This window comes from Anarrhichthys ocellatus, unplaced genomic scaffold, assembly GCF_004355925.1.
Source record: "Anarrhichthys ocellatus isolate YVR2014 unplaced genomic scaffold, GSC_Weel_1.0 scaffold17, whole genome shotgun sequence".
Taxonomy (NCBI): Eukaryota; Metazoa; Chordata; class Actinopteri; order Perciformes; family Anarhichadidae; genus Anarrhichthys; species Anarrhichthys ocellatus.
In genome coordinates, this window is record NW_022280047.1 from 3615778 (window position 1) to 3634196 (window position 18419).

Below are 18419 nucleotides of genomic sequence, written 5' to 3' on the forward strand. Positions count from 1 at the left end.
CACACACACACACACACACACACACACACACACACACACACACACACTTAACTGCTGAACAGGAGAAACACTGCAGCTGTAACGCTCACTGCCTGCAGGTGGTGCATAGACATAACACACTCAGTGGATTCTGCTTGGCAGACTAGAACGATTCAGTGCATGAACACTGAGCGTCTGTGTGCCTTCGTTAACGTTATGCACCAACAGTGGAAAGTTGAGGGTGCACCATACCTGGACCAGGTGGATGAGCGTAGTGAGGATCGCACACCGAAGCATGTTGTGCTCTTCGGATTGCTTCCACAGCAGCGGCAGGTACTGCACCAGACAGCCTACGTACGGCCGGATCTGAAACAGAGGGGGAATGAAAAATAAGAAGCAAAAACACACACCGCGAGATTAAAGCCAGCATCTTCCAACACAGTTCAAATATTTAACTACGAGTCTACTGTGGATGATGCAGATGATAAAAGTCATATTTGGGAGAATTGTTCCAGTCTCAGATGCCTGAACACACCTAGAAACGACTCGAGCAGAGCAAGCTTACTTGGCCTGAAAGTGTAGTAACATTCGGTATACAGCAGTTAATGTAACGCTTCCCCACAAAGCTTTCTATGTTTGTTTTTTTAAGAGTCCCTTATCCTATGCCACTCTCAACCAAAATTAGCTGCTTCAAAACATGCCTCAGTGGAACAGATGTGAAAAGAAACTACTGGACAGGCTGCTGAAAATACAGAATATATTTTGAGTGATCTCTTGATGCCTCAACCACACAGTCTGTGAAAGCTTGCACACGATTGTGTGTGTTTGTAGAACAGCTACAGCAACAACAATCAGAAATAAAAAGTGTGTAAAGTAACATTATCATTCTTCAGTACGCATTTTAAAAATATACCAGCTTCAAGAAAAAGGTGACGCCCATGTCCACAGTTGATCTTATACCAACGCATCTTATCTGAGCCCATGCGCCATACGACAGCAACCTCCATTACAAAACTGGGCTGGATGCATTCTTCTTCTCTCTTTCCTGAGTTACTTTCTAAACGTCTTCCTCGGTGCTGTACTCTGATGTACAACTGCACCTGAATTACACAGTGTGCAGTGACATTTTGAAGATTCACACAGGTGATGACATCCACTTGGTGTCTCTACACCCAGATGTTTCAAGTGTTTAAAACAAGTGACTGAAAAACGCACTTCAAAAAGTTTTCTGCCCTTTTTTTTGGTGCCGACTCGTGCCAATCCCTTCGTATAGCCTGAAGCGTCTATGTGGCCGGGCGGCAGGCCCCACACTGGGATTTCTTTGCGCCATTACACCTTATAAAAAGGAGTTGGCTCGGGGCAGAGGGAACAGTAAAAATGAAATATCACATACAGCCTTGAGGAGAAAGATAAAAAGGGAGAAAAACAGACGCACAAATCAGCCTAGGATGACTTCTGTGACACTGAAAGCAGAGAAAGCAGCTAAATCTCATTATATCTGTCATGTTCATTTCAACACAAGCTGCACTCGTGGTTTCGTCGTCTACTTTTCACAGCTGCCGCCACTCTCTGTGGGTTTGAAGTCCCTTGTGAGAAGAGTTAGAATATTAATGGAACTTCCACTGTCTCTAGAAGGTTAGCCAGGGCCAAACGAGTGAGGCCGAGTTAACCAGACTGACAGTTCACAAGGATAAAAGCCATTTCTGTGAAAGATTCAAGTCAAGGGAATGTTTAAAAGAAGGTGCTTAAACGGATATGAAAAGAGCCTGGGGGGGTCAAGAGGAAGGTCAGTGTTTAAGGGTTGGCCGTTAAGTGGATTAGAACGACTTATTGGATGCTCAGAAAATAATAAAAATCCATATGGCCACAAAAGCACTGCTGTGGCAGACGGGAGACTGTGTCATCGCCGTAAATGAGAGATCGCACGTCCGAACAAGGGCTGCCTGAGGCCTTGTGGTGTCTCAGGATGTGACAAATCATCAATGTTTAGCTAACTGTTGAGGACAGAGGATTATTTCATCTTTGGGGGTCTGGGGCTTGGGCAGGATGACGGATGGTTTGTATCAGTCTTGTGGTTTGTTTGTTTTACAGCTTCACGTGTCCCCTGCAGATTGCAAATCAATGACCACAATTTGTGTGATTCTTCACCAAGCAGCTGCAGAATATATCTCCCCAAATGTCCAACCATAGACTGTATACAGGAAGGGGAGGTAGTCACCGTGACGCCTCCCATTGCTTTGTGGACTGCTCTTTAGAAGCCTCGAGTCATGTCGCCATCTTGGCTTTTTGCAACCAGAGGTGACACGAGAGGGTGGAGCTAAGCACGACTGAACCCTAAAAAAAAAAAAAAAAAAAAAAAGACATTTTGGGGCGATGAAAATGTTATAATTAACTTTCATGAACTGAACACAAAGGGTTGTGAGATGAAAACACGGACAACTCCCAGACCGGGCAACGATGCGGTAGCGACCTGTCAATCACTAGGTAGCCCCGCCCTAAAGCACACCCTGTTTTATTGTCTATTTTACTCTATAATGAACATCATGCTGTATGGAAGAAGAATTGACACTTTTAAATGAGATCATTAACTCATGATTATAATGTTTACTGAGGTAATAAATCATCCATCCATCCATCCATTTTCCACCGCTTATCCGGGGTCGGGTCGCGGTGGCAGCAGGTCAAGCAGGCCGACCCAGACCTCCCTCTCACCGGCAACATGTTCCAGCTCATTCTGGGGGATCCCGAGGCGTTCCCAGGCCAGCTGGGAGATGTAATCCCTCCAGCGTGTTCTGGGTCTTCCCCGGGGTCTCTTCCCAGTTGGACGTGCCTGGAAAACCTCCAGTGGGAGGCGTCCAGGAGGCATCCTAATTAGATGCCCGAACCACCTCAGCTGACTCCTTTCGACGCGAAGGAGTAGCGGCTCTACTCCAAGCTCCCTCCTGATGACCGAGCTCCTTACCCTATCTCTAAGGCTGAGCCCGGCCACCCTACGGAGGAAACTCATTTCGGCCGCTTGTAGCCGCGACCTTGTCCTTCCGGTCACGACCCAGAGTTCGTGACCATAGGTGAGGGTAGGAACGTAGACCGAGTGGTAAATTGAGAGCTTTGCCTTCCGGCTCAGCTCCCTCTTCACCAAGACGGTCCGGTGCAGCGCCTGCTTTACTGCTGCAGCCGCACCGATCCGTCTGTCGATCTCCCGCTCCATCTTACCCTCACTCGTGAACAAGACCCCGAGATACTTGAACTCCTTCGCTTGAGGTAGGCACTCCGTCCCCACCTGGAGGGAGCAATCCACCGGTTTCCGGCAGAGAACCATGGCCTCAGATTTGGAGGTGCTAACTCTCATCCCCGCCGCTTCACACTGCTGGAGGTCACGATCCGAGGAGGCTAACAGGACCACATCATCTGCAAATAGCAGAGAAGCGATCCCGAGACCCCCGAGACTGACGTTCTCCGCCCCCAGGCTGCGCCTAGATATCCTGTCCATGAAAATCATGAACAGGACCGGTGACAAAGGGCAGCCCTGGCGGAGGCCAACACCCACCGGGAACGTGTCTGACTTATTGCCGAGAATGCGGACACAGCTCCTACTGCAGTCGTACAGAGACCGGATCGCCCGTTGTAACGGGTCCGGCACCCCATACTCCCGCAGCACCCCCCACAAGACCCCCCGAGGGACCCGGTCGAAAGCCTTCTCCAAGTCCACAAAGCACATGTAGACTGGTTGACTGTAATAAATCAAGTGACAGTCATTTTCTCATAGACTTCTTTAGCAACTAGAGGAGTCGCCCCCTGCTGGCCAGCAGAACAAATGCAAGTTTACAGCACTTCTGCATTGGCTTGCCTTTTCAGACCCGGAAGCTGCTGCCTGAGACCAACACACGGGCTCGGTCACTGCGAGTTTGACTCAACTTGACTTCACATACTGCAACCGATGGTTGTAAAGAAATTATAGGGAACGAATGGTTTCAAATAGTTGTATTTTTGATATCTCGAATCTCACCTGGATGTTAACTCTCTCGATGACACAGGAGATGACATGGAGCACCTGCATCTTAGTGTCGCACTCAGTCACCTGCTGCAACAACTGGAAGAGCAGCCCGAAGATAGACTCCAGGTACTAAACGAAGAAAGGAGAATTTAAGGGTTGGAAAAAGGGGGAAATGTGTCCATTGAATACTGTGATGTGTTTACCCTACTTGTCACTGAATTAAAAGCATACATAGTAATTTCCACGTTGTACTCACTGGGAGGAATTGCTCCGTCCGGAACTCAAAGTCGTCAACGGGTGATCATGAGTTAAGGATGAAATCAAACTGCTTCATCAGCACACTCACTAAAACATTCTTCATGTGCTTTGGCGTACCTAAGAACTAATAATATAAGTACAAGAAGGATATTGAGCTTCAGGGTTGTAGCTGTCTCAATCCGCACCTGAGAAAATAACAGATACAAACAGTTAATTTTGAAAAGCATATTGAAATGAAGCCTTTATCAGCACATCTGGATTGTAACGTTAGTCAAAGCTAGAGAGAGAAAAGACTTACTGAGTTTGTTAGTGAACTAAGTGAAGAAAAAATAGACCTTTTAATAGCTGAACGCAGCAGCCGTCCCCTCCACCCTCACAGATTCAAACAGTGCAATCTAGCTGTGTCAGAGAGACGGAGGTGGAAATGTCCATGTTATGGCTGGATAAGTGAGGGTCAGTGTGTGTGTGTGCCACCACTATTCAAACTATGAAAGGTCTTTGCAAGTGTTGTAATGCCATTTTAGTCCATATACCTTCAGGTGTATTTAACTTTTATCTTAATGTCCTACCACAGCTACATTATTTCTTAAGTCTTTATGTCCTATGACCCATACCCTGGGCTTTCCAAGTCTTTCTAATTGCATAGCTTAACCCCTTCTGCAGCAACCAGACCGCTGCGCACGGACCCAGATACGGCTTCACTGCAGCCTTCAACTTCCAATCAGAAGCTCCGACGGCGCACAGCGGCTGCAAAAATCAACAAGATGAAAGTTCCTTGTAGTAGCTTTAAATTTAAAAAAAAAAAATAATTGCAGGGGAGGATCCCCAGACCCCCAACAGAGTTTCAGGTTAAGCTCTGAACTTTCACATATTCATTTGAAAATAACAAAATTCCAAGAAAGATGAGTTATGGACCATTTAAAGTTTATTCATTTTATCTGATAAACATTTTCAATGTTTGTTTATTAACTGGCTGCAAAAGTGGCCCACAGGCAAAGCATGTCATACAAGTCAGACAGCATACATTTGCAGGAAGAAAATTTGTTTTCAATTCATAAATCATTAACACAGCCGTATTTGTGGTTTAGTCTCTTATAAACACACAAGCTGTCTCCATTGAAGTGGTTGGAGTTGGTCTTCATACTTTTCACGGCAATCAATTCACTTCAAAAGGTACGTCAAGCTTTCTGGATGTTACTTATTTTGCACCGTGCTCATAATTTTGTGGATCAAACCAAAGCATAAACTCACTAGTATCACACTTCACTAGCCGGCATAGTTTCCTGATTTTTAAGTGAACGATTTAAATAAGTAGCAAGTTAAAAAAACGACTTCCACGTCTTTAGCGCACAAACTGCCACAGCTGCAAAGTAGCATAAAGGCAAAGTTACTGATCTCAAGCTTTAAACTGGATGACGACTCCGAGGCTGCATGTGATGCCATCTGTCCAAAACATGCAATAACACTGCAGTGATCAACTTTAACATGGTTTTGGCAAATGAGCGTATGTCATCTATATTTTACACTTGCAACAAAAGCCCTTACTTCCCTTCTAGAGAGTAAATTATAAGGTCTACGGCTACGCTTCCATGGAATATGGTATGAAATTGAGTCATTAAAAACACATTTATATGAACTATTTGCATAATCCATATGGAATGTGTGTAACTCCTTTATACAACAAATGTAACATGCTTGGTAACAACAAGGCAGAGACAAACTTATCTTCTCTCTAAGATGAACAGCATGGCAGAAATTTGCTAATTTATTCATAGAGACACGAAAGCCTCCTTCAAGTCATTGATAATCTCGATTTAAACTGACAAACTCGCTTAACTGCCCTCCATTTACAATCACTTTAAAACACTCCTCCTGTGTCCAAATAAGACGATGAGAAGGAAACAGTAAAATGTCCATTCAAGATACTAAATAGCTTTAAGTTGAATAGACACAGTTTGATTTAGAGATGGGCAAATTTCCAAAATGTTTGAAAGATAATAAAATACAGAATAATGTTTTAGTAATGCTGCACACGGCCTTGTTGGTAATTCAAACACTAATGAGAGAAACTGCATTTCAATTCCACAGTAAAGTGTCGACGATAATAGATTGCTTGATGAAATACTCGAATGGATCTATTAAAAACACACACACACACACACACACACACACACACACACACACACACACAGTCTGAAAATAATTCAGTCAAAACACTGTCTGCCTCACATCATTATTCAGTCTCAAACAGCAGGTTCAAACTGAATTTAACAGTGATTTGAAGTTGAATCACCTCACTGAATCCAAACAAGCCAAAGAAAAGCTTCAACTTGGCAACTACTCATTAAAAAGGTGCTAAATTCTAAAACCAGAACATTAATATAGCAGCAAACTATTTGCCATGGAAAGATATAGTGCAGTCACGGCATTCTGAGCCGTGTCGTCTACATAGCCGGTCCGCTCACACAGCAGGTGAGCTGGTAACGTCGTCCCAACCGGCACTGTCGCACTATCATAGCTGAGTGGGTCAACGTTTCATCGACTCCTAATAGACATCAACCACGAAGACAAGAGACAAAGCAATCAACAAATTCTGACCCTAAGAAAGGCCCATTACAATACACAACTCCTAGTATTAATCATAATAACCAATGCCAGTCAGCATAGTGCATTTACCGTACAGCAACTAAAAACATGATAGAGTGGGCTCCATATTTAGGACGCCTCAAAGCAGTCAAGGATAAGTGAGCAGAAATGGGAAAAACTGTTGACTGAAACATCACAGCTTGATGTCGTCAAAGCTGGCTTAACAGCCAATTCTTGAAAATATTACTGCCTCCCACTGGGAATGCAAATGCCCCGAAAACAGGAGGAGTTAAAATTGCCGCTGAGATCTTTTTTTTTTTTTTTTTTTTTTTTTGCCTTTACTTAGAAACTGTGAGCAAAAAAAAAAAAATAAAAAATCATAGCAGACTACAGCTGTGAAGAAAGAAAAGGAGAATGTATTGGAGGAAATGAGGATAGAAAAACCGGCACAATAGAAGGCTGCAAGCAACTGGCATCTGTGATCTATGATTGGGCTCATGAATGTCATTGATGGATGCCAATGATCCATCTCGCATACAAAGCTCCCACGGGGGTGCGACGTTACCACAAATACCTGATTATCGGCGTTTCTCCAGAAGCAGAGTCAGGGTTTTTGGCACGAGTTCACCGACTCCCAGGGTGCACGGAGGATGGGAAAAGTTTGAAGAGATCAGAACCCCAGGGACACTTTAGTATTTAGAACAATTGTATTGTTCAGCACGAAGCGTTTCGGCTTGTGGCCTTAATCAGGGACATTCAGAACGGAAGGCATTGGTCCAAACAATAAAGTGGTTCTGTGTGTATATATATATATATATATATATATACACACACACATACACGCACACACACATATATACAGTGGGTACGGAAAGTATTCAGACCCCTTTAAATTTTTCACTCTTTGTTTCATTGCAGCCATTTGCTAAAATCAAAAAAGTTCATTTTATTTCTCATTAATGTACACTCAGCACCCCATCTTGACAGAAAAAAACAGAAATGTAGAAAGTTTTGCAAATTTATTAAAAAAGAAAAACTGAAATATCACATGGTCATAAGTATTCAGAGCCTTTGCTGTGACACTCATATTTAACTCACATGCTGTCCATTTCTTCTGATCCTCCTTGAGATGGTTCTACTCCTTCATTGGAGTCCAGCTGTGTTTAATTAAACTGATTGGACTTGATTAGGAAAGGCACACACCTGTCTATATAAGACCTTACAGCTCACAGTGCATGTCAGAGCAAATGAGAATCATGAGGTCGAAGGAACTGCCCAAGGAGCTCAGAGACAGAATTGTGGCAAGGCACAGATCTGGCCAAGGTTACAAAAGAATTTCTGCAACACTCAAGGTTCCTAAGAGCACAGTGGCCTCCATAATCCTTAAATGGAAGAAGTTTGGGACGACCAGAACTCTTCCTAGACCTGGCCGTCCAGCCAAACTGAGCAATCGTGGAAGAAGAGCCTTGGTGAGAGAGGTAAAGAAGAACCCAAAGATCACTGTGGCTGAGCTCCAGAGATGCAGTAGGGAGATGGGAGAAAGTTCCACAAAGTCAACTATCACTGCAGCCCTCCACCAGTCGGGGCTTTATGGCAGAGTGGCCCGACGGAAGCCTCTCCTCAGTGCAAGACATATGAAAGCCCGCATAGAGTTTGCCAAAAAACACATGAAGGACTCCCAGACTATGAGAAATAAGATTCTCTGGTCTGATGAGACCAAGATTGAACTTTTTGGCGTTAATTCTAAGCGGTATGTGTGGAGAAAACCAGGCACTGCTCATCACCTGCCCAATACAATCCCAACAGTGAAACATGATGGTGGCAGCATCATGCTATGGGGGTGTTTTTCAGCTGCAGGGACAGGACGACTGGTTGCAATTGAAGGAAAGATGAATGCGGCCAAGTACAGAGATATCCTGGAAGAAAACCTCTTCCAGAGTGCTCTGGACCTCAGACTGGGCCGAAGGTTCACCTTCCAACAAGACAATGACCCTAAGCACACAGCTAAAATAACAAAGGAGTGGCTTCGGAACAACTCTGTGACCATTCTTGACTGGCCCAGCCAGAGCCCTGACCTAAACCCAATTGAGCATCTCTGGAGAGACCTGAAAATGGCTGTCCACCAACGTTCACCATCCAACCTGACGGAACTGGAGAGGATCTGCAAGGAAGAATGGCAGAGGATCCCCAAATCCAGGTGTGAAAAACTTGTTGCATCATTCCCAAGAAGACTCATGGCTGTACTAGCTCAAAAGGGTGCTTCTACTCAATACTGAGCAAAGGGTCTGAATACTTATGACCATGTGATATTTCAGTTTTTCTTTTTTAATAAATTTGCAAAACTTTCTACATTTCTGTTTTTTTCTGTCAAGATGGGGTGCTGAGTGTACATTATTGAGAAATAAAATGAACTTTTTTGATTTTAGCAAATGGCTGCAATGAAACAGAGTGAAAAATTTAAAGGGGTTTGAATACTTTCCGTACCCACTATACATACACAGGTGCATCTCAACTGTCAAGTCAGCAGTCTTCCCCATGATTGTGTAGCCAGACAGAGACCATTTAAAGGCTCAGGAAACCTTTGCAGGTGTTCTGAGTTCATCAGCTGATTAGAGTGTGACACCACGAGTCTACAATATTGAACTTGTTCACAATATTCTAATTTTCTGAGATACTGAATTTGGGCTTTTCATTAAGCCACAATCATCAAAATTGAAAGAAATAAATGCTTGAAATATATCACCCTGTGTGTCATGAATCTATAAAATATGACTTCCATTGAATTAATGAAATGAATTAACTTTTCGATGATAATGTAATTCATTGAGATGAGAGATGTATTCAAATGTAATCACCTGTAAGTGTTCCTGGAGTGTTGACCTCTTATCTACATTTATCAAAAGTATCTTTGATAATAAACTGTAAATAAAGAAACACCAAAAACTAAACCATTTCTAAAAACATATCGAAACTTTTTTTATTTTTTTTATTTAAAAATCTGGATTGTACCTTCAATTCATCCTCCACCTTGCAAAACATACCGTCATTAGACTTGAATTAACACAAAACGCTGCAGACTCCTCAGGAAGAAAGAGCACAATACATTTAGTTTAGCCACTAACGGGTTCATTTAAAGACTCCACTAATCACATTTAAGGAACAGGAGTAGTATTACACAGCTCATAACTCCCTACAAACACAAGTGTTGTTTAAGACCCCTAAATGGACGCCAGGCGATCAAGCTTTCGTCATTAAGGCACCAAACTCTGATATTATCTTTCTGGAGGCAGCCGGTTAGTATCTTTAATGACATGTTTTAAATTAGGGATATTTAGTTTAAGATAAATTCATGGAACAGACTAATCTTTAATAAATGTGCAAAACATGGGGCTGGGGCAGTTACAAGAGAGAGAGTCAGGCGAGCTGCCGTAGAGTCAGGGATTAAGAGTTCTCTCTGCCACAAAGAAGCACATCCTTAATTAAGAGAGTTCTCATTCAATAAGTGTCGTTTTTAGGAAATCAAAGGCAACAGTTTAAACAACTTTTTGTCATTAAATGATGTGATTCAGGTCACTTAAACCGCAACCGAAAATCATTTCGCCCACACGCAGTCAATTGACCATTTCAATAAAACTACCACTCTTCAGTTTCTCTGGTCGATTTCTGCTTTCACTGAGGGCAGAAACTGAAATGTCAGATAATTATAAGAGACAAGAAGGCTATTGAAGAGCAATAGAGATATAGATAACCAATGGGACTGATAGATAGAGGGCAGTTTGTTTTCCATTAGCCCATTCAAAGTTGATGATCAATAATTCATTCTGCCCAGGAGGTTCTAATTGAACCAGACAATATTGATCAGGAGCCACGACGGGATTGATAAGCTGGTCCGTGATCCAACAGCGAGCGTGTGTGAAGAAAGACCATTGAAACTGTAAGAGTAGTACTCTGTACTCTGTTGTAGTAGTAGTAGTAGTAGAGATATTGGTGCTATTCTTTGATGAGGATGCTGACAATGTTGATGTTGGTTAGTCCATTTTTTTGTTTATGATGACAGTGTTGTCTATGTTGTTTAGTCTATGACTTGTTCTTAACCTTTTTTTTTTTTTTTTTTTAACAATTGAACATCACTAATATAAATAAATATATTGATGAAATAAATTGATGTCACTTTATTCTTTGATGAGATGCTCAAACTAAGACCACGGTTGCAGTAGTAACGGAAATAATTGGTCTTATGGAATAATCTCCATATGCGTGTGGCTTCACTTGGGGGGTAAAAGGAAACCCAACGAAGAATATACAGTTTTTGCCCACATTTAAATGCAATAAAATTAAAATCATATACTGGAGACCAATGTGACATGTAAGTTTGATAAAGAAGAACTTACAAATGAGCCACTGAATGTGCAATTCCTAAGATAACTGGCTAATTGAATATAATGCTACATACACAAGTTCAATTCCACTGTAGCTGCCTGCAAATCATTTTAAGATAAAGCCAAAGTAATAAAATGTGACCTGTGGCGTCGGGCTCCATTTCAGTGCAATTGGCTGTGAAATGAAAATGAGGGTGCTACAGACCCATCTATACATCGTTAGTGTCACTATGTGTGCTCCTGTATCTGTAATTTAAACAAAGTACCCAGAATGGATGATGCATCATACATACCATAACTGGAGACATACAATTATTATTAATTAATATTAGGATGCTTCCATCCATCACATAAATAAGATCAGAGCACGGTGTTTGCGTGGGCTCTGCCATATGTGTATAATCATCTTGATTACATTATAATCTCATTCTATGTGCATTACAACAAAGAGGAATGCGACCAAAGAAGCACCTAAAAGCTCTGATGGATTCAGAACGATGGATTCTGAGGTAAGAGAGGCAGTCAGACGCAGAGCAATTGAACCCAGCTACTCATAACGGTTCAATCTAATGGTGAGATTATTTTGAACTGCATTGTAAATAATGCATGGGATTTTTCCACATTCCTTCATGCAAATTCTGTTAAAAGAAAACACATCAATCAAGTGCATGGCTCATGAGGCACGACACCCAAGGATGGCGAAATGCAATTTGAATGGAGGATGACGAGGCTATAATAATAGCCACGTTTCCACAAATAGGATCACACAGCAGTTCATCAAGGCCAAGGCTGAATAGAAATGTTAATGAGTAAATAAAAAGTTTAGCTTATTTAATCAAAACTATTCAAAGAAATCGTCTCCGTAAAAGAGAACAAAGAAAATACAAAATAGTATGTTGACACATCTGATGGCAAAACCTTTCCACATTCCCCGACTAACTATGTTTGACTTTGTTTGGAGAACGTCGGCAGCATAATAGCCGTGATCCCAAGTTGTTAAGCTGAGAACTGTGTTCGTGTCGCTGACGGTGCACTGTCACTCAGTCATTACCAATCAAATGTTTTCTGGGGGAAGCTGCTCCTCCAGCCATAATAAGCAGTTTGCCTAAAAAAAAAAAAGAAAGACACACCGACGGTTGCCTGTAGCTGCCTTACCACCAAGTCGGGATCCTGCATGAGGCTCAGGATGACCTCGTAGAGTAAAGGTCGAAGGTCAGACTTGAACTTGACAGAGATCCACTGTCCTATTAGCCAGATGACTCGTCGGCGAATAAACTTGTATCTGGAGAAGAAGGAAGGGAAGAGGAGTTAGTTCTGGTTGCAGAGAAATCCTTGATCTAAATTATTCTCTGCATTGCAATACTTTAGAGAAATGAGCCAGCTGGCTCTCTGCTTTTATCTCCACAATGTGGCTACAGTACTTATGATCCATTAAAAACCACTGGGCCAGCTATTCAAATGATGAAGTCGGCCATTGCTTTCGGCTCATTCAGAAATTGCTTTCAGCAGTTGCTTATGTTTTGGTTGGAGACTGCAGTGTAATTTGTGCCCTGAGGGAGAGAGCCATATTGCTGTCCTTTTATTCTATATATCCAATTTCAAGACTAATATGGTGGCATACACATTCACACTGAACTGTGTGTGTGGGTTAAATTAGAGTCTGCAGAGAGGTAGAGATAGTTTACACAGAGAGCTGACGCAAAACACGTCCCGAAGGGACAAACAGAGAAGAAGAACTAGGCGAAGAAAGTGTTTTTGAAGATTGAGTTTGTTTTGTGTTTAAATGAATGCATGTCAGCAAAGCCCGGTGGAAATGGCGATCTGTAACAGAAAAATTAAATAAGGTAATCAGCCTAGTTCAAAAACTAGGATGCTCAAAAATCCACTGGGGCTGAGTGGTGAGTGATAGGAATTAAAACACCATGCATGTCCCAAATGTGGGGCACTGCACGTTTGGGAACTGATGGTTTTTCAACAGCTGTATCGGGCAAACAAGGAACGTCCCTCTGCATTTGCCTTTGTTCGTATCTGGGGATCGGCTTGACAGAGGAGAGCTGATGGAGGGTGGAAGTAAAGGAGAGAAGGAAAGGTAAAGGATTGTGTTGCGGGGGGGGGGGGATGCTTGTCAAATATCCACAGGGAACCAGAGACCAGTCTGGGCCACCGCAGAAGATGCGGAACAACAGCATGACTCAGGACTTGGAGATGGGAAACAACTCTGTGTGTGTGTGTGTGTGTGTGTGTGTGTGTGTGTGTGTGTGTGTGTGTGTGTGGCCGTGCAAGGAAAGAAAAATAACGGTTTGTTTGTATAATCAAAGCACAAAAGCATGTTTTTGTGTTTCGTTTGGTTAATTGGTTTCCCAATACCTTTCAAACAAACCTTTGCCAAAAGGCATTTGGAGAACTAGACCTTGGCCTGTCGATTACCTTTACTGACACCATTAAGCTGAATACCACTTGGACTTGATTTCTCATCTTCTTAAAAGCACAAGATAGCACTTGGACGCTCAGGGGTTAAACTGCTCAGAAGCAGCGGACCATGCGAGGAGAATAAACCATCATCCAATTACTTTTATAGGAAAACAACGACAGACACATTCGATTTTCTATAAGCTTTTATGGAGGCAGCAACATAGGATGGTTCCAACATGACTGAGCAGCTCCGGCAGTGCCAGTGGACAATGGGCACGTTCCCAAAGCTCTCTCCATGTCCAGGTTCCAAACAACAGCTTGGCAACTAAATACTGACACTCTGATAACAAGTCAGTGACAACGAGAATAAATAAATCTAATTACAGATTACTACTACAGGACGCTTGTGCATTTTGGTGTATTCTCAAAGGCAACAAATAAAAAGTTATTTTTATACATAGCGCAGGGAACAACTATTGGCAAGCATGTTCAGACTTGATAAATGGCGACAGTCAGCCTTATTCCAAACAACATTGTAATCCGTATGCTGATTATCCTTCATTCAATGCATCTGTTGAAGTGACTAAAGGATTAGTTTTCCCAACTCTGCCTGCAGTATAATGGAGTGGTGAGTGTGTGTGCATGTCTGTGACTAACAAATACAAACTCTTTTCAGCTGGGGACGGTACAGCTGGCAAAGTGGAAGAAGAGGATAAAAAGGCAGATGGACAGGCAGGTGGACAGGCAGGTGGACAGGGGCACTCAGTCAAAGGTGAGACACGACTCATTCACACGAAAGCTGCTTCCTCCTCCGTACCTTCACACACTCATCTTCCTGGCAAACACGGGGGAAATCCATGTGGACAAATACGAACTCAATCCAAAGCAGAATCCCAGTTTCACATTAACCTTAAAGAGGCAGACACATTGTTCCTTCGCTTCTGCTCTGCAGGTATTTAGGTTTTTTAGGGCATTGTGTTGTAAAATAAGTAGCTTGAAATGATTCAAGTCTAACGCTGTGTTCACACTACGAGCGACAAAACAGCAAAGTGTGGGCAGCTACTCCGTCGGTGAGTCGGCTTTGAACTGTTGCTCGAGCACTGGTTGATGTAGTTATGTTGTTAAATGGCAACTGGGAACAGAATGGAGCAGGGTGAAACAAAAACAGGATTGGTTGACGCTTCAACACACCACAGGTGCTCTAAAAACTTTGATTTGTGCCTGGCATCAGTTGTTAGCTTCATGTCAGTCACCGGCTTCCATTGAAAAAGGACTTGGAGAATGTTGCTGTGTCGCTCGTTCTTTGAACATAGCATAGGTGTGTGCTAAAACCAAAACGTGTGTGTTTACCACAGTAATTACGGAATTGCAAAATCCACGTGCCGGTGATGAAACCAGTCTAGCACAAATAGTATGGTTATTTGTGTCTGTGGTAACAAGACTGTTTAAATGTCATGTGAATGTGGATAAGTTAAACAGTTCTCAGACAGAGGATATGAAGACACACTGTCTAAGCTAACATCCATGAGCAAATAAAAAAAGAGGTGGTGCAGCGCTGCTCTAAGGATCTAAGGATTAAACGTCTACACTTTTGTGTAGTCTTTTTTTTGCGAGCAAATGTCGGTATACTCTCTGGGACTTGAAATCTATTCGCTTAATGGTGTCAACACCAGGTGAAAGACCTTGCGAGGTGCAATGGGAGCAGATACAAGAGGAACAGAAGTAAACAGTTATACTGAAACTGGTACAACTGCAAGATTGGGGGGGGGGGGGTCACGAACTCAGCTGTGTTCATTCAGCTCGCCAATAAAGCACGGCAGCATCGAAAGCCCAATGTGGTGCTTCTTGTTGCTCACATCTGACCTGTGTGAACATGCCAAACTCAATTATGTTTAGAGTATAAAGCCAGCAAAAAGAAAAAAAAAAAAACATCCCCAGTGGCAAATACTAGCAATGAGGGGAAATGGAGTTTAAGACACACAGAGTCATTTTACAGCATCTATTGATCACCCAGGGGAGGGAGTGACTTTTCTAACCAAACTCCGCACAAAAGGTCAAGCCACAAAAGGCAATGACAAAATGCCAGCGTGTTTGAAAGCCCTTTATGCTGGCAGTCAGTAGAATGATTGAACGCACACTGTATCTGGCCGTCAGTCTGGGTGACACAAAAAGCTCATTCGAGCTATTCTGGGACGTCAGTATGAGTGATACTAATGGGGTGTGTAGGAGTGGGTTTTTTTGTAATGCGTAAATGTGTATGTGTGCTCAAAAAAGGACTTGCAGTCATCTCTCTGCTCTCAGACACGATGACTCATCACAGGTACGACAAATGCTTTGGTTGAGGTACAGAGAGGAGGAAAAGATTGACAGCGATTTCAAATCTAAATGTGCGCACAGATGTTTGTGTAGTCAGTGAGCCAATTTTATTTTTTTAATAAAAAGGAGCTTACTGATGGCCTGAGGCTCAGCCACAGGTGTTAAGTCACACACAATAGTTGTGCTGACAGATATGGTTATTAATATTTAGGCTGTTGCTGCTTCATATCAAGTGATACAGACAGACTTCTGCAGGGCTCAATGAAACTATCTGAGCGCAGAGGGGAAATGATGACTGAAGCAGCAAGGAAATAAGTAAACACACACACACAGCGTGTACTTGTACAGTTAGGAATAATACTCAAGTAGTACGCTTCATGATTGTAATGGATGACGTGGAGGCTAAGAACCACCTGACGTGAAGCAGAGCGTGATTTGCCTGTTTAATTCATTCTGATCTCACTTTTAAACATCATTAAAAATAGTTCCTGAGCCTAAGGATTTAGAGTTTTGAAATTGAGAGAGAAATCTGATTATTGTGTTCAAATTCAGACACACACACACACACACACACACACACACACACCTAAGTAGAGTGTGTCCAGAGGACACAATGTGACATAGTGCTTTCTCCATCTCCCACACACACACGACTGCCTCTATCTCCCATTCCCTCTTTAACACACTCCAGACATTCACACAGACACTGTGTTGGCCCGTCTCTCTTTCCATCTCACACACTCACCTGCGACCTCTCCTTATCACTTTATTTTTCTGTGTAGTTTTGGTCGCGTTCAGAAGGCAAACCCGGTGGCCGTGCTGTAAACGGTAGGTTTACTATTCAGGAACCGAGCAGGCACGGGTCGATGTTGCTAAGAACTCCTTACCTTGACTCTAAACTGCATCACACTGATCAAAGACCGTTTAAATCAGTCAAGTGTGCCGCCTCTACCCTTAAGGACAGAACGAAGGACACCTGGACATCAATCAGCCTGTCAACACAGGATCCCCACAGTGCAGTGAAGTCATTTATTAGCCGAAAATGGAACAATTTGCGAGACATTTTAAACTACAAAAAGAAAATCATAAAACTGCTATCTTAATAACTCTAGAACTGTATTATCCCGTGTAAAGACGAATGGGAACACAGTCAATTTGCTACCCGTGCTAATATTGCAGGATTTTTGATGGAGATAGACTGCTGAGCGGAGGCAAGCAGCAGACAATCCTGCAGGTGTGAGAACAGGTGGGTGCAGTTCAAACCCCAGAGACGGTGAGGACAACATTAATTAAGCTGCTCTAATGCCACTGGTATCCTCTTAACAACTTTACTTTTAGTTATCCCCCCCCCCCCAAATGGTACCTCTCTTGCTTAGCATATTGTTGTGAATGTTAGATATTTTATTGTTCTGTATGATGTAAATCAAACGTCTGAACGAGGGAGCTGTATTAAACGCTCCAACAGCCGATGCCCAGAGGGCCGAGGACGGCGGGCGAGGCAGCGGGATCTGAGAATACTCTGGTCACAGCGACAAATGTGCACCAGGCGAGGGTGTCGGCCAGAAAATCTGCTTTGAATGTGGCTTCTGGCAGATGCCAATATAATTACTGTCCTTCTGCTTCTCGGGAGATATTGCCAAGTCGGGGGGAAATATTTCAGCCACGTCGCTTCACGCTTCACGGTGTTGCAGAACTATATGAGATGAAGGCAGACTGGCATGACTTTAAGAACAAGATGACAGAGGTAGAATGAAAACAAATACCCTTGGATAATCACCGATCAAGTCTGAAAAGCTCCGTCTGGTTCAGTGCACCGACCAGCACACGGTTCTTTTGTACTCGCCTTTAGGGGACTTGTGGGCCACATTAGATATAAGAAAACTATCATTTTATTATTGTACGATTATTTACTCAGTGACTTTGGAAACATGGTGCACTTAGAAAGAACATTTTGTAGCCTACGTTTTAGAGCCGTATGCATCAACCTGGTGCACTTTAACAATTCGTTGCCCTAATGAGCAATTTAATCACATTAACACATTGCTTGTATGGAAATGAATGGTGATGACACGGCAAAAATAAAAAGTCCCACCCACAGAGCATGGTAAACGAGACAGGGGCCCGTGTTTCAGGACCGGTCACGTGGGTTGACTCGGTCTACAGCCGGATTGCAGTGAGCTCCGGAATCACTAACCTGAGCTCACTTTTTACGGTTCGGCTTTTTCTTAATTATTTTATCCGTTACATAATATTTGTTCTGTTTTGAAAGGTGCTTTAGAAAAAAAAGTCATTATAATAAAGTTGTTATTATGCGAGGAAGCCAAAACTGACCATCGAGAAAGACTTTAATTTGCTCCGTTGACCGCTTGTGTTTGTACACAATAATAATCCCTGCCTGCGCAAAAATGTGTGGGCCAGAGCTATTTGCATACAGTATATGTTGCATAATAATAGGTACATGCAACGGCAACTACATTGTTTTTTTAACACACATG

The 18419-nt window shown here is 42.7% G+C and overlaps 1 protein-coding gene across 2 annotated transcripts in view; it reads right to left on the bottom strand.

The window, feature by feature from the left end:
- Window positions 1-18419, bottom strand: part of ipo11 (importin 11) — a 109927-nt gene that overhangs the window by 53688 nt on the left and 37820 nt on the right. For both annotated transcript variants that reach the window (XM_031856641.1, XM_031856640.1), the window contains exons 16-20: window positions 12352-12478; window positions 4383-4416; window positions 4230-4270; window positions 3986-4102; window positions 232-345 (exon numbers count right to left, since the gene is read on the bottom strand). In XM_031856641.1, the coding sequence (XP_031712501.1) occupies window positions 232-345; window positions 3986-4102; window positions 4230-4270; window positions 4383-4416; window positions 12352-12478 (433 nt within the window). The remainder of the gene's footprint in view (window positions 1-231; window positions 346-3985; window positions 4103-4229; window positions 4271-4382; window positions 4417-12351; window positions 12479-18419) is intronic.